The sequence below is a fragment of the Aethalodelphis obliquidens genome, unplaced genomic scaffold, assembly GCF_003676395.1.
Source record: "Aethalodelphis obliquidens isolate GAN/ISIS:26980383/991018 unplaced genomic scaffold, ASM367639v1 scaffold31, whole genome shotgun sequence".
NCBI classification, from domain to species: Eukaryota; Metazoa; Chordata; class Mammalia; order Artiodactyla; family Delphinidae; genus Aethalodelphis; species Aethalodelphis obliquidens.
Window position 1 is genome coordinate 2,920,807 of NW_020837975.1, and position 23,329 is coordinate 2,944,135.

Here is a 23,329-nt window from a genome sequence, read left to right on the forward strand (position 1 = left end):
TATCATGTATGTGAACATGGAGGGCAAGGGCTATGGCACCTCTGTCTTTATTCCCCCATGGGGATGTCCTGTAGTCTCCAAATCTATCCCAACTCTTAAGAGTATTTCCTTTGGGGGTCATTCGTTCATTCATTTATAACGTAGTTATCGCCTGCCTACTGTGCATCAGGCAGAGCTGGGCCTTCCGCAGGGGTGCGCTGGTCAGATCATCCCTGCCCTCAGACAAGGGACAGCCTAGCAGGGTTTCGTAGCCATTGAAGACTAATGACAAATGTGATGGTTCAAAGTGAAACCTGGGCACAGGGTGCTGTGGAAGCAGAGAACAGGAGGAACCTGGCCTGGGGCAGGAAAGTGATAGCTAAGCTCTGTTTTAAAGGAGGAGTGGGAGTTATCTGGGAAGTGAGGCAGGTGGAGGGCACTGTGACGTCTACCAGGGCCAGAAGCTGGAGCGTGGCTCCACCGGGCTTCATTACACTTCGTTTTTTTTCTTTTTAATTTTTTTAATTGAAGTATATAGTTGATTTACAATGTTGTATGAATTTCTGCTGTACAGCAAAGTGACTCAGTTATACATACATATACATTCTTTTTTAAAATATTCTTTTCCATTATGATTTATCATAAGATATTGAATATAGTTCTTTCTTCATTCTCTTCACTGGCACCACATTGACCGATGTCATGTTGTAGCTACACTGAAGTGTACACTGGCTGGGTTGGAAATAGATGAGCCACTGAAGAGAATGAGCATCTCCATACATTCCTACCTTCTTTGGAACTAAGATGGTGCAGAGAAGAGTTTGTCCAATCTTGAATTACGGAGTAGAAGGAGTTATCATTCTAGGACCATTGAATAAGGGGCTCCGAAGGAGGCTGGAAGTTTCATGTTATTCTTTAATGTGTGTCAGTAGATTATTCCTTCTGTGTAATGCCCCAGAATTACTGCCATGGGAGAGACTCTCAATACTTTTTTTTAATAAATGAAAGTCTAGATCTCTGCTTCACTCCCATGACTGTCCTTTTTTTTCCCTAAACCTTCCTCACAGCGGTATTAAGTGGAGGGATGGTGGTGATGCTACGATTCACACACAGACTAATAGATTCCCTTACAATTTAAATCATAGTCAATTAAACCTAGTTACAAAATAGTTCTTTCTAGTGATTCTAGGTGATTGGTATTAGAATTTTTAAGAAAGAGTCATAAATAGTGATCATCCAGAAGTCAAAAATAATGTAGCAATTTTATTCATTTTTTTAAAAAGATCAAATGTATTTCAACTGAAGGTTTTAAAAATATATGCATGTGTAATTTGTGATATGAAGGTATAGAAATTATGTTCGGTAGCATGTGCCAGTTGTCCATAATTCCCTTTGTCCCCATAGAAAGCTCATTTCTCAAATCATGTAATTCTCTAAGAATTAAACATGATAACAGGTGAAGACAGCTGCTCTTGGTCCCAGCAAAAATAATTCACAGGATTGGATACAGCATCAGGTCCTCTGTATACAGACCAGCACAATCACTTGCCGTAGATAAAAACCAAGGACCGTGCAAGTAGGTTTTAACTTACGTGGTACCTTTTTAAGGGAGGAAACAATGGGTTTTCTAAAAGCATTCAAACTCTGTTACAAGTTAAAGTCTGAGGAATATTTCTCCTCTTTCATGATATTTTAGTCCATAAAATATTAACTGTTGCCTTGGGGAAATATACCTGACAGTGTACTTTTTAAAGGAGGACTCACTAGTAATTCCAGCACAGGGGATGCTATAGTTATTCTTCAAAATTTAAATCTAATTTTGACCATTTGATTAAAGCAATTTCAGTAACTGATGCTCCGATTGAAGTTAACTATTATATAAAGCACAGAATATATGTTCAGTAAGTATTACCTATTACTATCATTATTATGGCTACTATTGTTATTATAACATTACTATGATTATACCTATTATTATTGTAAGTATTACAACCAGGTTACTTAAGACTTTCACAAGATTTAGGCCCTTGAGGTTGATGTGTTGTTCAGCTTTACTTTTATTTAATAGGAGAACTATTTTTTAAAGTTTTTCATAGATTTTTTTTTTTTTTTTTTTTTTTGGCCATGTCACGTGGCTTGTGGGATCTTAGTTCCCCGACCAGGGATTGAACCCCGGCCCCCCGCAGTGGAAGCATGGAGAATAGGAGAAATATTTTAAAGTGTCCTCTCCATGTGAGAGATTTTAATTTTAATGTTAGATGTTTTCTACAAAAACTGTTTGGAGTGGAACACGGGAGCATGAGTGAAGATTTCTGTTGACAGTTTCCCACGTTTCTCATCCCTGAATGACCTTCCTCTTGGCACGTTTTCAGGAATCGTCAGTTGGAAGGTATCTCAGTGGTAGCACAGCAGTTTCACGAAACCTTAGAACCACTGAATGAGTGGCTGACAACCACAGAAAAGAGGCTGGCGAATAGTGAACCCATTGGAACCCAAGCATCCAAGCTGGAGGAACAAATTGCCCAGCACAAAGTAAGGTTCCCATCACACGTTAGTGAGATCCAGTTTTCCGTGCCCTTTGTGGTTTTATGACATGCATTTGAGTTTTGTACTGTTGTGTGATGCATCAGTGCAACCTTAGACCCATTTCATGTGTCAGCTTTTTGTTCAATTTATGTTGTCATTTTTATTTGTCCATTCTTTTTGTTTCCTTTTTTAAACTTTATTTAGGCCTTAGAAGATGACATCAACCATCATAATAAACATTTACACCAGGCCATTAGCATTGGCCAGTCCTTAAAGGTTTTGAGCTCCAGGGAGGATAAAGATATGGTGCAGAGTAAATTAGACTCCTCTCAAGTATGGTACATTGAGATTCAAGAGAAAAGCCACGGCAGGTCTGAGCTTCTCCAGCAGGCTCTGTGTAATGCTAAGATTTTTGGGGAAGATGAAGTGGAGCTGATGAACTGGCTGAGTGAAGTGCATGACAAGCTGAGGAGGCTCTCGGTCCAGGATTCCAGCCCTGAGGGGCTGTGGACACAGCAGGCTGAGCTGCGGGTATTTTGATTTATTTTACTTTATTTTTTCATTTCAGTTGTCCTCATTTTCTCAGTCTTCGTTATTTCTGTATTATTTTATGTTCATATGATTTAGGTGAGTTGCTGTACTCAAATAAGACATTACCTATGTATACAGTGACTTTTTTTAAATTGAAGTATAGTTGATTTACAATGTTGTGTTAGTTTCAGGTGTACAGCATAGGGATTCAGTGTGTGTATATATATATATACACACACACACACACACACACACCACACACATATATATATGTGTGTGTATATATGTGTGTATATATATACACTTTTTCAGATTCTTTTCCCATATAGGTTATTACGAAGTATTGAGCAGAGTTCCCTGTGCTGTACTGTAGGTCCTTGTCGTTTATCTATTTTATATATAGTAAGTAGTGTTGTATTCAGTTACTTTTAATGAAGTCACATGTAAGAAGAGATTTAATTTATCCAATAGCTGGATTGTTGACTTTTATTTTGTTATTTCATCTTTGTATACAAAGGCCCATAATTAACCAGTACTCCAGTGTCTCCACATCGCCCATTTTTTGAAGAGGGGAGTGAATTATGATAGGTGAACTGAGACATGGGCACAGTGGTGGTAAAAAGTTGGGTAAACATGAGAACAGTGAGGAATATTTGAAAAGGTGTTTCCTCAAATAAGATTAACTGATAATGCCAATGCTTATTTAAATTTCTTTTCCCCCCGCATGAAAATGATACCTGTGTTTTAGGTTCTGCAAGAGGACATCCTACTCAGAAAACAAAATGTAGATCAGGCCTTACTAAATGGTTTAGAACTACTTAAACGAACAACAGGTGAGATACCTTTCAAATCAAATCCTCATGACGTGAGTATTTTGTGTTGCTTTCAAAATATTTTAGAGATGGGGGAAAAACACAAAGCACACTCGAATTTTGGGGCCACTCCAAGATTTCATCCTGGAGAATGCTTTGAAGGCCGACCGAGGGGGTTTTAGACTATGATTTCATTGTTTTTCTCATGATCTCACTGAGTTTTTAATGGAAGTTTTGTGTATTACTCATAACACCAAGCATTGGTCAGAGAATCCCATGGCAGAGTGACATTAGTTTTCCACTTGTGGAAGGCAGTTGTTCTAGATGAGCACATAGGTTGTAGACAGCTTTTTAAATTTTTAAGATAGATGGCATTCAGTGACACATACTGTGACTATACCCAGGTTTCATTTCTCTGTGCTTGAACTCACCAAGAAAACAGATATTACCTTGTTTTAGTAATTCCTTTGGCTGTAGGAATGTCCCATTGTATTTATATCCAATTCAGCACATGTGTGTGGTGGGGGACAGGTACCATTCATTATGAATGGGAAGAATTTGATATAGTATCGAGAGCCTTGCACTTGGACTCTGAAGCCCAGGACACAGTTTCTCTGTGTGTCTGAAAATTAAATAGAGGCAGGTGAGGATCTATTGGAATAGTGCAGGTGAGTTTATTATTATTATTATTTTTTTTTTTTTTCTGCGGTACGTGGGCCTCTCACTGTTGTGGCCTCTCCCGTTGCGGAGCACAGGCTCCAGATGCGCAGGCTCAGCGGCCATGGCTCACGAGCCCAGCCGCTCCGCGGCATGTGGGATCTTCCCGGACCGGGGCACGAACCCGTGTCCCCTGCATCGGCAGGCGGACTCTCAACCACTGCGCCACCAGGGAAGCCCTGAGTTTATTATTTTTAACACACACACACACATGCATAGATTATACATATATAAATGTATGTATTTGGCAGTCACTATTCTAAACATTTTGCAAATATAAACTCATTGAATTTTTATCACAACTTTATGAAGTAGGTTCTATTCGTAATGATAAGTAACCAGGGGCACAGAGAGAGGTGAGGTATCTTGTGCAAGGTAGTAAGCCACAAACTCAGTATGCAAACCTAGGCAGTTTTTAACCCCGATGCTTGAAAACGGAAAGACCATACAAATAGTTGCAAAGGTGGTGCATTCCACATAGCCCTTTACAGTTTTTATATTTGCATTTTCAGAACTGTTTACACTCTCCAGATATCCTCAGAAAAATTCAAACTTAGGAAAGGGCTTTTCTTGGGTCAGAACTTCTTTAGCTGAAGAACTCTTCTTCCCCTTTCACGAGATATGACATGCCTTTGAAATTCTAGGTGATGAAGTTTTAATAATTCAAGATAAATTGGAAGCCATTAAAGCGAGGTACCAAGACATCACTAAACTGAGCGCGGACGTCGCCAAGACCCTGGACCAGGCACTGCAGCTCGCGAGGCGACTGCACTCCACGCACGAGGAGCTGTGCGCCTGGCTGGACAAGGTGGAGGTCGAGTTGCTTGCATACGAAACGCAGGTTCTGAAGGGAGAAGCCTCCAGCCAAGCACACGCGAGGCAAAAAGTACGCTCCGATTTATACACTCTTTGGATCTGCTTGTTATCTCTCAGGGAACCTTATTCACACAGGGGCAAAGTGATATTTATCACGTGTCATTACTAATATACTTACAGATGCCTTGGTGGGCGTGGACCCAACAGAAATTGGCAGCAGATCAGCTATTTAAACTTTTAGGAGCCCAGACGTGAAAACAGCATATTGTCATTTGTTTCTCGAATCTTATAGAAACAGAATGATGAAAACAGAAAAAAAAAAGAAAATGATCACTGTTTCAGAGATACACATAATTTGGTTAGAATAGTGATACCTTTATAAGATAGATGCCAAGCATGAGGTGGCTTTTCTAATTATATTGCAAGAGTGGTATTCTCTCATGCTGATCATCCTTCTTAGAGTTGTCCGCCTCGGTTTTTATCATCCTGAAGTACGATCACACATGGGTGAAGGCAGTCCGGGAGGTCAGGTCCACTGAGCCTATAATGATTCAACTGGGATTATTTAAAGCCAGTGTGTCCTTGTTTTGAGGGTCACTTGATTCTGGTTTGGACTTTCCTCTTTAGTTTTCTGGTACCTGATTACTTCAAGGTTACCAGCAAGCTGGATTAACTTGCTGGGTTAACTTGCCAGGTTCGGGTTCCCAATCTTTAAACATTTATATTACATTTCAAAGCTAAAGTCTTGCCATGTTGACCAAGGAAGTGTTCTTTGGAACTTCTCAGGGAACACTTTCCTTTCTGCAAAATAGCTTTAAGTAACCAAGGGGTATAGAACTGGGGTAACTGGCACTAAGGTGATCCATGCATCACGTTGGCCTGTGAAGGACTTTAGCCCCAAGGACAGTTAGAGGAGAAGCCCGTTCAGACTTGGCGTTTCCCACAAGTTTTTGTTTTCTTCCTTCTGTTTTCAGGAGCTAAAGAAGGAAGCTAAGAGCAGCAAAGCCCTGCTGGACTCCCTTAACGAAGTGAGCTCTGCTCTCCTGGAGCTGGTGCCCTGGAGGGCGAGGGAAGGGCTGGAAAAAATGGTGACCGAGGACAATGACCGCTACCGCTTGGTGAGCGACACCATCACACAGAAGGTGGAGGAGATTGACGCGGCCATCCTGAGGTCCCAGCAGGTAGGCGAACACTTGGGCGTCCGGGCAGTTCGTTTCCTCCACTTGCTCCCAGGGCCTCCACCTGATCAGAGATGATGGTGGGTGGTATTTCCATTCATTGGTTATGCTTCCATAACGGAAGGGGTTTGAAAAGCATTTAGCTGGGGTACTTGGACATCTGAGTGCCGGGCAAGGCTCATCTCTACATTGTTGGCAGCCATCTACCTCCTGGTCTCCCAGGCTCAGCAAGTCAGCCACCGGCAGGACTAGCACCGTTCTCCTGCCGTCCAGACAAAATGCCTTTTGTGTACATGTGTGCATGCTGCTCATGTTAATTTTATGCCCTGGCTGCGTCTAATCTGTGTGTGAGTAAATATTTTGAGTTATCGTGTAAGTCACTATTAACTGTTCCTTGATGTACATGGCAAAGAAAGGCTGAATTCTTTCTAAAAAGGAAACAGTTGTGTTGGTGATGTATTTTTTTTCTGAAGATGACTGAAAGGGGAAAAAATGATCGTTGCTGACCTGTCTGCAACTTGTATGGTTGCTGGTTCCAGAGAGTTTTATAGACCCCACCCCTTAGCCACAGCTCTCTCAGAAGACTGTGGGCAAAAAGGGGGGGGGGGTCCTGGATCTAGAAGCTTGTAATACATGTTTTGATTAACTTTTATGGAAATCTCTGAATATTTATATTAAGTCATCAGCCTGTTGTTGCAGACTTGCTCTGACAGAGTTAGTAGGGTTTTGCTGTGTACTGTGGAACAGGGCTTGGGAAGGTGGATGACTCAGCCTTTGCATATCCCAGCCAAAAGCAAGAAAAACAAATCAAGCAGCTCGTGTAGAGCATCCAAAATTCATTCTCTAAGGTTGCCGTAAAAGTGTAATTTGTCTAGTTCTAAAACATGGCGCCTCACTCCTCATTTCAGTGCCGTGCTCTGGAATCACAAAAGCCGATGGAATACAACGATAGCAAAAGGCCTGCCTCAGACATTTTTGTGAGGGAGGCCTTCATGCCTGAGGAATGCGTTTGCATGGCTCTGTTTTCAAAGTTTGGAGGAATTTGTATGCCTCATTATCATAGGATAATAAACGTGTTTATTTGTGAAGTTTATTCAACTATTTGAAAAGAGTTGGATTGTTTTTCACCAAAATTTCTTTCGACCTTTCATAGTTGGCACTGAAGACTTCTCTAAATAGCACGACAAATATTCTGTCCTCTTGGGAGTAGAATTTTCTTGAGAAGCTGACTGGTTGGCTAGTTTGGGGAAGGAAGACAGTAATAAGGGTGTAACCAAACCGAGGTTCAGCTGCTTACTGCTCATAAGCCAATAACTCGAGAGGCAAGTGTCAGTAGAAAGGAAAGTGCTTTAATCAGAAAAGCCAGCAGTCTGGGGAGAAGGTGGACTTGTGTCCAGAGACCAATTCTGAAGATTCTGCTCAGCCATGACAGTTTGTAAAGGGAAAAGAATCTCAGTGAATCATCGAGGCAGGAGGTTGGGTTCTGCATCCTTGTCCATGGAGGGCAGACTGGCTGACTCTCTCTTCCCATGTTATCTTGCCCCCATGATCTCCTGCAGGATTGCTAAGGGGACTGTTGGGGGTAGAGAGCTAGTCATTTTTAACTGCTTAATTCTTCATTCTTACTTCTTAAAACGTAGGAAAAGAATCCACAGGTTAGACAAGGCATGGTGCGCTTTCAGGAGAACGTAAGTCAGGAGTTAGTTTCAGTTGCTTAGTGATCGCATTCCTATAATTAGGTTCTTCTAAGGTTAGAAGGGAACAGAAGTGGGCAAACAGGAAAGGGGCAAAGGAGCTGCTTTCAAGGGCAGGTGACAGGCTGAGCGCCTACCGGTTTGTAAGCTCTGCCAGGTGCCAAGGTCATTAACTGTAGCCCAGTTCTATTCAGAGTTTTGCAAATGTTTTCCACAGGTTGGTCTGTGTTTTCTCGAATCTAAAACATATACCCTGTGGGAAAATAACAATTATTGGGGTTTTTTTCCGGATAAAATCATTCCTTACTGAAAGTTTCAAGACCTTGTGAAAGAATACAGAAAAACTCGTGGAAGCAAGAACATGCAAACACTGTGGTCTGTATCCTTCAAGCCTTCCTTGTGAGAGAGGGGGAGATTGTTTAGTAAAAGTATCTCACTACCAGTAGGTCATAACTAATATTAGTGCTATTGATATATTAATATCTTCTGGTTGTTTATATGTATTTATTCTGTACTTGTATGTGCATTCCTTTGAAATGCCTGCAAGTCAGCCCAATGGAATACCTCCAGTAACAAAGAAAACCAATAAAATTCACTTAAGCCAATTTAAAAAAAAAAGGAAAGAAGAGAATACCTTTCCATTAAGGCTGAGATGTACCGTTTAGAGCTGGGAGGAGCATATGCGGTGTGTGGGGAGGTGACCTGCCTGGGGTCCCACAGCTAGTGTGTGGTGGAGTTGTAACCAGGACTTAATCCTGGTAGATTAAGGTAGATCTCATTCTACCTCCCTAAAGGGACTCTTTATAAATCAGGCAGAGAGGAAAAATCCTAAGGCAGGAGGTGATCCATTTTTTTCTAACCTCCTTCAGTAATCCGAAGGAAGGCGCCATTATTGCAGCAAAATAGAAGTATGAGGATATTTCCAACCGTAAGGCCTGTGAGACTTGGGCAAGTAAACTGAAAGGATCAGGAAATCTCTCTCTCTCTCTCTCTCTCTCTCTCTCTCTCTCTCTCTCTCTCTCGGCAAATTTAAGAACACACTGGTACCTGTCTTTCTGGTTTGGCAGAGATTTAGTTTTGCACTCAAAAGAATAGTTTCTAAACTCATAATTAACAAGTTTAGAAAGGACCTAATATATCACTGAAAATTGTTTTATAACCTTGCCCATTTATAGATGTTTGGAATTAGGACCAGAGTACAGTTTGATACTAAAATACTTGTTTTCTCTTTATCCAGTGATAATGTATCCATGAAATACAAAAGGAATGGTGCAAAAAAAATCTTTAGACTTGGATATGAACTGCATATTTTGTATGATTTGTTTTACGTTGTCTAAACAAATCATCTACCATTCTGTTTCTTCTCCACCTGAACCGTGGACATGATCTGACAGCAGTCCATCTTTTTCTGCATACCTTAGGCACATCTTGTTTTATTAAGAGCTACTCCTTCCAGATCCCTCCCCTGACATACCCAACCACGAGTGATGGAGTGAGGATATGGGCCTTGCAAATGACTTGGTAGTTTTTAAATTTATAGATTTGATGCTTTGTCCTCGAATAACCGGACTAAATTCAACTAGATTGAAAATAACTGAATGTCCTGTTTTCCAAGCAGCTTTCTCTTCAGATGTTTCCATCTTTTGACATTAAGATTGTTTATGTACAGGCCTGCCTCCTTTATACTGGTATAACCTGCATTTTGGAATTCAGCAACCATGTAGGGACATTCTGAACAGTCAGGCCACCATCACAGAGGGTGTTGATTGACATGGAAGATGTCAGGCAAACGTGGAAAAGGGCTGAGGTCTGAAGAGAGGAGGGAAGGGGGCGTCCAGATACCTTCTCGTTAGTGTGTGCTTCATATCCGTCCGGTATACATTTAGTTCTCAAAAAACTTCTGATGTGACGTGGTTAGATTTTTCATGTTAATTCTGTATCACATAGCAGTTTTGAAAAGATGTGTCACTGAATTTTGAGATCATAGGGCCAAGAGCCTTAGGTAAAGTAGAGTGATGTTTATTATTATTTTGGAAATAATGGAACAGCCTCAATTATTGGCAGATGCCTGAGGACGGTGTACATTCATTGTGACCAGTTAATAAGCTCCTGAGTCTGACTCTGCAGATTTGCAGGCATCAATATTCTGAAGAGGATTTTTTTTTAATTGGGCCCATTCATAAGTTTTAAGAAAAATCTGAGTGGAATAAGGCAGCTTAGTAAATAGTGATTGTGAGCTTTAGAAAAAAGCAAAACAGCTGCCTCCTTCTCACAATGCCTGCCATTATCTGAGTTAGAAACTGTGGGTATTTTTGCATGTTAAACCTACACAAAGTAACCTAGCTTTGCTGCTTTCTTTCTCTAATTGCTCACTGCACCAAATGACCCATGTGGAAATGGGGAAAGGAGCTTTTGCTTGAAAGACGTACAGACTTACAGCCTGAATTCAGATCACTGTGATTGTTTAAACCCCAGAGCATTTTGTTGTCCTTTGCCTCTTATAAATGTGCAATTATCAGAAGGTGCTAAAGTGTGTATTTCACTGGGTCTGGGCATCCCAGGCACTCTCTGGGAGTTCTAATTGCCTTCCTTATTTTATTGGGCCTTCATAACCCCCCAATATAAAGGCACATGGGTGCAATTAAAATAAACAGTTCATTGGGTCATTAGGGATCAGCCTGGGAGAAAAATAACACCAATTAATTTCTTTTAAAGAACTAGAAGGAAACCTCCCCCACGGAAGTGAGATTTGTTTACGGTGGGAAAATATGGGCTGGGTTATGAATAATGTGAAGAAAAATGGAAGGAAATGCTAATCAAAAGAAAGCAAGCGCTAAGACCCTCGCCAGGGGAAGGGAATAATAGGATGTCCTGGAGGTTAAAGTTTGCTTATCACTCTGTCTTTCTTAAACCTCTGCTTCCACGCAAGAGAAACTTTCTAGATAAGTACAAAAGCAGTTTGTCAGACATGGGAGAAACGTTTAAATAGTAACTGAAAACCCACCACTTATTGACTGTTGTGGTATTTGAGCCGATATTGGTGAAATCCCATGAATATTTTGAGTGACTGAGCCCAAATTGTGTACAAGCACGAGGGATGTAACAGGGCAACCGCAAGTATAGGCTCTGGGGTCAGACCACCATGGTTTGAATTTCAGACCCGACATTTACAAGCTGGGTAACCTCTGGTGAGTCAGTTAACCTCTCTCTGCCTTGGCTTCCTCGGCTGTAAATGGGATTAGTGGTAATACCACATTATGCCCTTTTATCCTGACAGCAACTGTATATTCTTGCATGTTTAAGCACTTAGAACAGTGTGTTCAGTAGAATGTTGGCAGTTACTGTTTTACAGTGTGTTTTTCAGGAATATTTAGAGATTAGCCAATTAAAATGTTTTTCACCAACTTGTAGGAAGTTTCTGAAATACTAGTTCAACTATACTAGGAATTACAGTAGCTGGGGTTGATGGTTGGACTCCAGGGATGATGCGTATTAGAATATTTCCCAGGATGCAGTTAAGGATGCTAACACTCTCTACAATTCATTTGAAGTTATTTTTTTACTACTTGTATGAGTAGTAAACAAATTTATTAAAATTTGGTATAGGGCGCTTGCTGTCCATGTTACTCACATGTGAAATAAGCCATTTCATGGTCTGTTAGAAATACTCACATTAAGTAGTTGTTTGAAAGAGTCACAGACCTAAATAAAAACGCCTTGCTTGACTGTAAATTGCTTCATGTAGACCCTGGGACTACTCCTTTCATTGTTGGACATTAAATATTTTCTAATTTAATAAAAAAACCTTTCAAAGGACAGAGGGAAATTTCTGCTTAAAGTCTTGTTTTCTTTTAGCAGAGCAAATATTTGCCTTGGTTCAAGAAACAGTGTTTGAGTTTCAGCTTTGAGTTTTGGCAACTTGGATGGTGTCATCATACTGGTTTTCATTGGATGCTTTTTGTTTTTTTTCTTCCAGAAAGGGAGACTTATTATTAAACTAATATTAACACCAGCAATCTGCCTTTCTTTATGAGGACTGTCGTATAAATCCTAAAAATAGCCTGAACACAAACAAGAGGGGTGGGGGCATCACTTTATTTTTTTCAGGGACCAGTAGAAGAAAAACAATTCCTGTTAAATTTTATTCTTGATATCTTGCAACATTTGCACTCTGGTAGAAAGGGCTGTACTATTTTTTCTCAGTTTTGTGCTGAGCGCATCACATAGTAGAGCTTTACCCTGGAGTTCCACCATGTGCGGCTTGAAAGCGAATGATCAGACTCTTCCACTTGTTTGTTGTGACGATTTCTTTTTCCACATCTGAAGCTGCTGAATTAGTTGATGAAATTTTTTTTCTTTTCACATTGATCAGCAATTGCTAATGAGTAGTTCCATTTGAAACTAAGTCATGTAACAATTATTGAACCAGATGAAGATAGAGTTTTTCAAATGGCTTATCAAGATTCCTTCTGGAGTCCACATTGTTCTGACTTGTCCCCGTAGCAGCAAAAGTAATGAATTAGTGGGCAGAATATTTATTAACACCACTACGTGCAAATCACGAGGCGGCTTCAGAAAACAATGCATGCCGTTATGGGAAACATAGGAAAGAGAAAGACTTCTGCTTGAATATATAAACGTGTGGAGTCATTTTAGAAGTACTGCCCCTATGGGGGAGCTCGCCCACTCTGACGACTGAAGCTCTGCATTTCTGTCTGGAGCAACTTTGCCTGTCAGCGATCTTCTCAGATGTGTGACACTTGGAGGAGGACCCATGGGATATGTGTCCAGTCCTCACACATGACAGTGTGACGGCTGTCCCGACACCAGGGGAGTCTCAGAGCAGCCTGACTTTGCATGATTTTGGGTTAGATGTTGGTTTATATTCAGATTTTGTTTGGTAGCACTTCTAGAGATTAAGTAAAGGTCTGTTACACCGTATCTTCCTTTTCACATCTTTATGCCATTGGTTTTTAAAGGTAAATGTAAAAGTATTATTTTAACCCCTGTTATACTTCTGCTTTGGCCCATATTTAGATGATTATCTAATTTTTTCCTATCTAAACTTGTTGACTAAAAGAACTTGACCTGCAAATAGCTTTAGTATTCATTTACTCATTCATTACTTAGTAAAGGTGAAAGCAAGTGGGTTCATGATAGGTAGAAAAAAACATAAACAAATAATAATTCAGTAATATTAAGAATTTTTCACTTATATAATTGGTAATTTTTTGCCTGTGAGATTGGAACCATCACAATGACTTAATCAGTGCTGTCTTTTGTGCTAGGCTGCCCTGGCAGGTTATGCCCTTATAATTAAGAAAAGTTCACTGATAAGCTTGACAAAGATTATTAAAGAATAAATTATGTACCCCATTTTGATGAGGGGATAGCCAAACTCTGCTCGTGGGAATATGAATCAGTACATCCAGGGCAACTTGGTAGCATAGATCTAAAAGAGAAAATGCAAACAGGACTTACAGATGAGAGGTTACCCACGCAGAGTTATTTTTTTTTCAATTAACTTCTTTTAAGATAACTGTAGATTCACATGCAGTTGTAAAACAGAATACAGAGGTCCCGTTGTATCATTCACCCAGTTTCCCCAGTGGTAGCATCTCGCAAAATTATGGTACAACGTCATGAGCAGGGAATTGACACGGCTGCCATCAAGACAGGGAACGTTTCCGTCACAGGGACCCCCTCATGCTGCCCTTTTATAGCCACACCCGTCCCCTCTCCCACCTCTGCCTCTTCCTCAATCCTGGTCACAAATCTGGTCTCCATTTCTCTAACTTTATTATTTCAAGAATGTTTGAGTACTTTCCAGCCACAGCCAATTTTTCCTCTCCTTCTGGGACTCAGTGACTTGAACTTTCTTTTATTATAGTTCCTCAGGCCCTGGGCTCTGTTCATTTTTTTCAGTCTATTTTCTATTATTCAGGCTGGGTGATTTCTGTGATTCTGTTTTCTGCTTCACTCATTCTTTCCTCTGTCCTCTTCCTTGGTCTCATCCACTGAGTTTTTATTTCAGTTATTACATTTTTAAGTTCTAAAAATTTCCATTTGGTTCTTCTCCATATATTCTGTGTCTTTGCTGAGACTTGCTATTTTGTTGCTGAGGCCTTCTAATTTTTCCGTCATTTCCACTGCGTTTGAAATTGCTCATGGAACATTTTTATCATGGCTGCTCTAAAATCTGCCAGATAATTCTCACATCATCTTCTAGGTATTAGCCTCTGCTGATAATCCTCTTTAATTCGGTTTGAGTTCTGGGTTCTCGGTGTTGTGTGTCTTGGGTCTTCATTAAGCCTTCTGTTTTAGCCGGCTTTCCTGACACCGCTCTGGCAGAGGCAGCAGGGATGCTGCCAGGTGGGGGGAGATCCCAGGTCCCCCAGGCAGCCTCGTGGGACACCTAAGGGTGGGGGGGGGCGGGCGCCGCTCACTGCTGGGTGGGAGTGGGAGTTCCAGCTCCCTGACACCATGGTGAAAATTCTGACTGTCCACAGGCTTTCCCTGATGCCACCCTGAGGAGAGGGGGAGGTCCAGGCTCCCCATGTGGTCTCCACTGACCTGGGAGCAGGGGTCTGTGGTCGCCTGTGGGAATGAAAGTTCCAGCTCCCGACTTCGCTGACATCACCCTGGCAGGGGTGTGGGGCCCAGGCTCAGGAGGGTGGAAATCTGGGCTCCCCATTCAGCCTTGCTTGGCAGCAGTGGGGGGAGGCCAAGGCTTTTTTCTGTGGTGTTTGGTTGGAGTAGAATGGTTATTGTCTATACGTTTTCTGTGTTGCAAGGCCGCCCCTTTCCTGCTCCTTTGACTGGAGACAGGTTTTCCTGGGGCTTTTTCTGCACCTCTGGGTGCTCCTGGGTGGCAGTTTCTCCAGCATCCAGTCCAGGGTATGGGAAGCCAAAGAAAACCCAGGGAACTCACCCCCGTGCTTCTCCTCGGGTCCAAGACTCATAGCAGCTCTGCTTTCTTCTCTCTCCTCCCAGAGCCTCCTTGTATGCGTTGTGTATAATGCCCAGGGCTCTGAGATGTACTTGTGAGATAGGGTAAAAGTAGGTCTACCCCATCCTCCTGTGAGTCTGCGGAGTGTTGCCTAGTGTCTTAAAAGTATGAACTGTTTTCCAGTTTAGTTCCTTACCCCTACCCTTGTCTCTCCTCCCTTAGTTATCCCCTGACCCCAATCTGGATTTCCAGGTGCTCTTGAAACATTAGAGGTTCTGGCAGTACTGGACTTGAAAATCACAACGTCCACTCCGCTTCACTTTTCCCACTGAGGCTTTGTTAGTTACCATTTATGGTTGGTGCTGTGGTGTCACTTGCCCTCTGTACTCATTTATGGTAACTGGAAGGCATGGGGTTTATCTGATGCAAGGTATTGAAAATGTTCATGCTCTTTGACTTAGAAGTCAACTTCTAGGAATCTACCCTAAGGAACTAATTAGAGATGCCAACAGAGATTTATATACAAGGATATTCGTTACAGGCTTGTTTATATAATAGTGAAAAAATGCAGGGAACCTAAGTGAAAATATCCAGGTATGCTAGAATACAATGATGGAATTTTAAAAATCACATTTAATGACATGGGAAATGTTCATGATAAATGAAAAAGCAGGATATGAAACTGTTTATACAGTATTATCCCAGAGCTTTCTAAATCTCAACTTCTGGAAGAAAATTCACTAAAATACCAACGGTATTAACTCCAGCTTTTAATTTTCTTCTGTATATTTTTCCATACTTCACAAATTTCTACCATGAATTATTGTTATGCTCAAGAAAAGAAAATCTCTTGAAATATTTAAGAATGCTCTTGAAAATGTTTTCTGCTGTTATTAAATGAGATGTAAAAGAATGATACATGAGACATTTGGGGGTATACTCTGCATACATAGAAAGGTATTTCCCATATACACACAGAGTAAATAAATGGGAATATGTCATTCTTTTTGCTAGGGATTTTGTACTTTGATAACAGCATGCTACCTACATATCATATTAACGTGATAAAGTGAAGGATGAAGTGATTTAAAGATGGTGTCCAGGGCTTCCCTGGTGGCACAGTGGTTGAGAGTCCGCCTGTCGATGCAGGGGACACAGGTTCGTGCCCCGGTCCGGGAAGATCCCACATGCCGCGGAGCGGCTGGGCCCGTGAGCCATGGCCACTGAGCCTGTGCGTCCGGAGCCTGTGCTCCGCAACGGAAGAGGCCACAACAGTGAGGGGCCCGTGTACTGCAAAAAAAAAAAAAAAAAGATGGTGTCCAGCTACTGACTTTTATAGCTTTTCAATTTGTATAGTATTTTTTTCCAGATCTCTTTCCATGTCAGAAAGATGCAGAGTTCCTCATTTTCTTCAGTTGTTGCAGTACAGGATCATGAGCACACTATGATTTTTTTTGTTAATTAATTTTTATTGGAGTATAGTTGCTTTATGATGCTACGTTAGCTTCTACTGCACAGCAAAATGAATCAGCCATACATATACATATATCCCCTCCCTTTTGGATTTCCCTCCCATTTAGGACACCACAGTGCATTAAGTAGAGTTCCCTGTGCTGCACAATTTGTACAGTATTGTTAAAGAGAAAATCCTTACCACCACCAGAGAGAAGGCAGCAGTATTAGCTGTCCTCACATCATTAATGTCATGTTATGGATCCAGCACGTTTTAAGAGGTTGTGTTTACTTTCTCTGTGGAAAGTTCTCCTTTCTTTATAACATCAGTCACTATCATGGATTATTTCAGGTTGCCATGAAGAGACAAGCTCACATTTTCCATTTGTGTGATAAGGGTATTTGAAAGAAATGTAGATAGGTATTTCTCTGGCACCAGTTACAGGAACTTGCTGACCTGATTATTTATCTTTTGTTTAGTTTGACCAAGCGGCTGATGCAGAGTTAGCCTGGATTAGTGAAACAGACAAAAAATTGACATCTCTGGGTGACATCAGGCTTGAGCAAGACCAGACCTCCGCTCAGCTGCAGGTTCAAAAGGTGAAGGCACACATTTCCAGTTGCATCTACATGGTTTGTCAGTGTGCTCCAAGGAAATGCACTTGCATGATTGAATGTAACTTGGTCATTTTAACTGCTTTGCCTAATTGTTTTTGTTTTAGTCATACACTCTTTAAAAAAAAAATCTTTGTTTTGGTAAATACAGACATTCACCATGGAGATTTTGCGCCACAAGGATATTATTGATGAGCTTGTTAAATCTGGACATAAAATCATGAGCACATGCAGCGAAGAGGAAAAGCAGCCGATGAAGGTATGATCTCGTCCACGTGACTGATGTGAGACTTGTGAGCAAACAGCATGTGTGGGGCTTTCACTCTGAGGAAAGCGCTTTTCCTTTATCCACAGCTGCTGTTTAAACAGCTAAGTCATTAGTTTCAAATAAGGCATTTTTCAAGCTTATAGAATAAGAGTGAAAGGAATACTCCTTAAGGGAATCACCCTGGGGATAATCTTTTTTAATAGACAGAAAAGCTGTTAAGGTTTGAGTCCTTGAGTAACTGGGATACATTAAGCATCCAATTAATGTTCTCTGTATTATCACTGTTATTATCAGTATAAATTGTTATTCTGTATGTCAGCTGTTGTTTATTGGCTTCAGGAACATTGGGGCCGCTGGAGCTGAAACAAAACTCAAAGTATGTGGTTCTCCCTAACTGAAATTCATTCTGTATAAAGTTACAGTAATCTGTATAGGAAAAAAAGGAGCGGAATCATTAAGGAAGTATTCAGTTTATGTAGTTTTAACGATCCTTTACATTGATGGAAAACCAGCCATAAATAAAAATGTTTAGTTCAATTCATAGTCAGACATCTGAGAAGCCTAAAGAAATTAATATATATTAATGCTTCTGGTAGGAAAATATCCCATGGCAAAAACAATATATACAAATGTATATGCGTAAGATCACATTTAAAAGACGGTGCATTGTTTTCAAGGTATACCATAGGCAAATAGTAGACTGTGCACTGTATGTTAATACTTAATCTTTTATTTAAATACTCTACAGTGGCACTTCACTTGTTTATAATTTAATCTTTCCTTTATTATTTTTGTGAAGGTTCTGGTGTGAAAAATACAGATGATCATGAGAGAATTTTTGTGTTATTCTGTGGTTTATTGGATTGCTGTTGTGCTTTATCTTTTGCTTTTGGATTATGAAGTGAATTTGTACCATAATCGAGATCTCTGTGACCACCCCATAACATCAGTGGATAGCATAATGTTCTATTTTGCTTCTCATCTATTTAATTAATTTTGCTGACCAGCAGCTCCTCTTAGAATTTCATTTGTGAAAGAGAGTCCTTATGTTTTAACAGAAAGTAATGTCAGTGTTGCCAGGCTCATGCCAGACCTTTCTCTCACCTAGAAGACCTAGAAGAATGGCTGGAGAATTTTGCTTATTATGTTTGGAGAGCTCAGTGTCTTAGTCATAAAAACTTGAGGCTTTTTATTTATTCATTTTTTTGTGGTTTTGTCACCTAATTTTTTTTGTTTTTGAGAAGTTCTGCATGTCATCAAATCCCCTGATTTTTGACAACTGCATAGAAATCCACTGCAGGAATATATCATCCTTTATCAGCCTGATCTCCAGTTGTACTTTCAAGACATTTTTTACATTTTTGCTATTTTCTACATGTGTATATGAAATTTTTTTTATTGTAGTAAGAACACACCATTAGCATACAATGGAATATTATTCAGCCTTGAAAAGGAGGGACTTCCTTATGCAACAACATGGGAGGGCCTTTCTTTAATTTAAAATGAACTTTTGTACATAGAAGCAATTAAAATCAAACTAGCCTCTGTTCATTTACCATGCATTGTTGAGTGCTTACTCTGCACCAGGTATATTGTGCTGGACAAGCATTCTGGAGTATATATATGTGTTCCTTGGCCTGCCTGCCCGGTTAAACACATTTTGTCATCTGATTTTCTAGAAAAAACTGGACAAGGTATTGAAGAACTATGATGCCATCTGCCAGATAAACTCAGAGAGGTATCTGCAGTTAGAACGGGCACAGTCCCTGGTTAACCAGTTCTGGGAAACATATGAAGAACTTTGGCCGTGGCTGACAGACGTACAGAGGATCATCACTCAGCTTCCTGCCCCTGCCCTGGAGTACGAAACCCTGAGGCAACAGCAGGAAGAACATCGTGTAAGCTTGGTGCCAGAGAGTGCTGGAGACCCCATGGAAAGAGAATCACGATTTTTAGGGTGTTTCTAATGCAGACACCTTCTGTGATGAGGAAGTTTTAGCGTTCTGGTCTGCACAGTTTGCTTACCTCCGAGTTGCTGCCCTGTTGTCCAGTTTTGCAGTGGGACGACTCATGTGGGCAGGCACACTGTGTATGTCATCATGATGTCACAGCTTTTACCCAGTAGTTTGCAGTGTAAACTGAGTACAGAAACAAAATCATTGTTTTAAAATGTTAGAGAAATGAGCTTTCGAAGTACTTTCAACTGATCATGTTGAATTGCTTTCAGTGTACACTAATTTGACTAATATATAGTGGTTAGAGCCATCCAGAATGTAAGCAAAATGTAGCAATACATGGAAGCAACATCAAATAGACAAGGACATTGAGCTTGGAGAAAATGTACGCTATAACAAATACGTCAAAATAGCATTGTTGTAAAATCGAATTCTGTGAAAAGGAAAAAATGCTGAAGTTTAAAGACAAATTGTCCCCCCACTTTTTTTTTTTCTTTTCCTTTTGTACATGGAAATATTTTGAAGTTCTCTGCTTCTATAAGTTTACATGAGTAAACAAGAGAGTATATTTCCATCTACAAATATGTCATGTTTTAAACACATAAAATGGCATTATGAGGCCCTCATTTCAGTAGTCTCCGAAATGTTAATGTAGCTTAAAATTTTGCAAGGGTTTAAGTGAGAGGATTCAAGACTGTCAGAAGAAAGTCTGGAATTCTTGTTATTTATGATCTTGTGAACCTAGTTGCTCTCCCAGATCTGCACAAGATGTACCCTGAGACTTATCATTGTGTGTGTGCGTGTGTCAAGTTTAACTCAGGATATATTACATCATTGTTTGAAGTATGTAACATACTTATTAATCTTATTTGTTTACTTTTTTAGTGTATTAACATTGAAGAATATCTCTAAGTATTTGTTTAGAAGAGCTTTAGAGAACACTTTAATGCAAAATGGAAATTTTATGGCGTTCTATCTAAATAATTCAGTGGGAGACTTATAAACTATGTATAATTGAATTTAATTTTAGTAGAAAGGTTATTTTTGAGAGAAATCCTGATGCCTACCCACTGAATGATTTTTAGTATAAAATGTTTCATGGATTTCTTCTACTCTGAAGTGAGATCTGAATAGCTGTTTTCTAGCATAACATCAAATAGGACAAAAAGGATCATTATTGCATGGAATATTTCAAAATTGAGTTAATTTTCTTGTTTGGCATTATCTTTCAGTTCTCAAAACAAATGTATGATCTTTATTTAGAAAGGGAGCTTCAAAACTTCGTAGCCAAGTCTTCAAATTGTTCAAGCTAAATTTTACAGAATATTTGCAGCATTTCTTCTGCAACTCTACAGCATCCTCTTCACTGTTCTTGGGAACATCTTCTAGTTCATTCTAGCCAGGAATGAAAAATGGCCCCGAGAGCTGTGTTATAAATAAATGGTAGATCTCTTTTAAGTTCACATTAAGTATCTCCAGCATGAGTGGACTCTTAGGATAGCTGCCAAGAATCATTTTGTTACCTACGAGGCAAAAGACATCTCCTGCTGGGCCCTTTCTCCATGTGCACACATCCCCAAGTAGGTATCCCTTGGCTTTTTTCTTGTCTGTCATGGAATGGTCTTAAGAAGGCTCATCTGGCTACCTCCCAGCAAAGGTGTCTCATGGTGATGCTGCACAGGTGAGATCTACTTAGACTCCAGGCCACTCAAGAACTTTCAGCAGAGATTCCTTACTTTACTGAGAGTCTCTTGGTAATCAAAGTGTGAGCTTGTTTTCAAACATGGCTTCGAGAATGTTGAAGCCAGAGCTCGTGTGACACGTTTCTTCTCCATGAGATTGCATGGTGGCTGGTCTTACTGTCACCACTTCCATTCTGTAAAACAGCATGAAGATACCAAACAATGTAAAACACAAGTAGGAAATCACAGCCTGGACCACCCAGGGGCTGTGTAGATTCAGTAGACGTTCCTCCTTTTTTTTTTTTACAAATTGAATTTGTGTTTATTTAGCTCTTTTCCAAAAGAGTTTTGAGACCGTCTTCAGAAAAACTTCAAAAATAGGGATAGTACATTGGGGATTGTTCATGATGTAATGAACCAGTTTTCTCAACCACTTTGGAAATAATTTATATGACTGATTTTAGTGGCACTTTTAATAAAAATCCAGGTATGTGGCCGTCCTGGTGATTCTGCTTGATGAATGATGGAAGTTAAAATATTTACAGGGAAAGATCGCTTTCCTCTAGACTGTCTTTCCTGAATATAATTTCTCTCAGAGAGGCTTTTCTTAGGGGCTGGATAGCAAACAGTTTGGAGACACATCTTCTGGTGAGGACGAGAAACTGCTGATTAGGGAACCTCATGAATAATGGAGTACAGTAGAGGGCACCTCAATGCTGCACGGAGGTCTGCCCCAGAGAAACCTGCAGGCAGTCACGGGAGACCCTGGATTCCGTGGAGTGTAAAGATTCCAGATTGATCCATTTCCCTAGAAGGAATGGGGCTCCACCTGGATTCCACGCCCCCTCATTAGCATCAGTATCATTGTATCTCTTGATTAGATGATACTGTATTATGCATAATATTCATAGGTCACATATTTTTCCTTAAATACACTTTATAGATAATGCTCAGTATACAGCTGTGTATTTGATGGATTGATCATCCTTGCAGCCATTAACATTTAAAAATAAATACAGATAGATTTGTTTATGTTTATATATCATACATATATATATCATATATGTACATAGAACAGACTCACAGATATATAATGTAATATATATGGACATATTTTGTATTGGTTTACATATAATGTAATGACAATCCCTTGGGGGCTTAAATCCCCCTAACTTAGCTTTATCTGTCATTGTTCTCTCTCATCATTGTGTCTACCTTCTACTGTGCTTTTTTCCTCTTCCTTTCTTCCTCTCCCTCCCTCTCCCTTCCTTCCTTTTGAATAACTTTTGTATGTATCATGAGTGTGCAGAAAGGAATACAGAGAGTTATGGCTCGGTCTCTGTAGGTTGGGATGTAGTGAGTTCATAATCCTTTCATGTAATATGACCCTTGGCTAATACTCTCGTCAGACTGTACTGCTCTCGGTAGGAAAGGCGTAATGAAACTGGGATTCATTATTTCACTCATCCAGCATTTTTGCATGTACCCTGAAAAGGACTTTGACATGACCAGACCGTTGTTTAATCTTTGTGTCAGGGGATCTCTCCCTGGCAGAGGGTTGTGCGTTCAGTGCCTTGTGACGAGAGGGTGTTTGTGTGGAGTTTCTTGCCAGCTGGATGCGCTGCGGATGTTGACAGCTGTACTGTGGAGGTGTGCCTCTGAGAAACTGAGACGCTGTTTGCTTTGTTATAGCAACTGCGAGAGCTGATAGCCGAACACAAGCCACATATAGATAAGATGAACAAAACTGGGCCGCAGTTACTGGAATTGAGCCCGAGGGAAGGGTTTTCTATCCAAGAGAAGTACGTGGCTGCTGACACTCTCTACAGTCAAATTAAAGAAGATGTCAAAAAGCGGGCTGTGGCGCTGGATGAAGCCATTTCTCAGTCTGCTCAGGTAATGCTTTGCACCAGCAGTGCGATGGTCTCCCCGACAGCAGAGTGTGGAAAGACATTTCCCGGATGTGCTGATTCAATTCCAGCTAAAATTGTTTCACTGCATTAACTCTGAGTATTGACGTTTTGGTCTCTGAGGTGATATTTGCCAGTGTCCGATCCTTATATTTCTCCGCCTGCTTATATATAAATAAAACATAATTTTCAATGATTTAAGAAGCATACAGCTGTCATCGTTGTCCAGATACCTAAATAAGTGC

The 23,329-nt window shown here is 40.4% G+C and overlaps 1 protein-coding gene across 22 annotated transcripts in view; it reads left to right on the forward strand.

Annotated features, from left to right (window-relative positions):
- The window catches only part of DST (dystonin), a 497,966-nt gene that overhangs the window by 419,198 nt on the left and 55,439 nt on the right, over nucleotides 1-23,329 (forward strand). For 21 of the 22 annotated variants that reach the window (XM_027126873.1, XM_027126884.1, XM_027126872.1 and 18 more), the window contains 9 exons: nucleotides 2,352-2,511; nucleotides 2,710-3,036; nucleotides 3,785-3,869; nucleotides 5,210-5,451; nucleotides 6,356-6,562; nucleotides 17,135-17,254; nucleotides 17,421-17,528; nucleotides 19,217-19,435; nucleotides 22,867-23,070. In XM_027126873.1, coding sequence (XP_026982674.1) covers nucleotides 2,352-2,511; nucleotides 2,710-3,036; nucleotides 3,785-3,869; nucleotides 5,210-5,451; nucleotides 6,356-6,562; nucleotides 17,135-17,254; nucleotides 17,421-17,528; nucleotides 19,217-19,435; nucleotides 22,867-23,070 — 1,672 coding nt within the window. Of the gene's footprint in view, nucleotides 1-1,816; nucleotides 1,848-2,351; nucleotides 2,512-2,709; nucleotides 3,037-3,784; nucleotides 3,870-5,209; nucleotides 5,452-6,355; nucleotides 6,563-17,134; nucleotides 17,255-17,420; nucleotides 17,529-19,216; nucleotides 19,436-22,866; nucleotides 23,071-23,329 lie in introns of those variants that run through there. The other variant, XM_027126879.1, reaches the window with a different exon arrangement.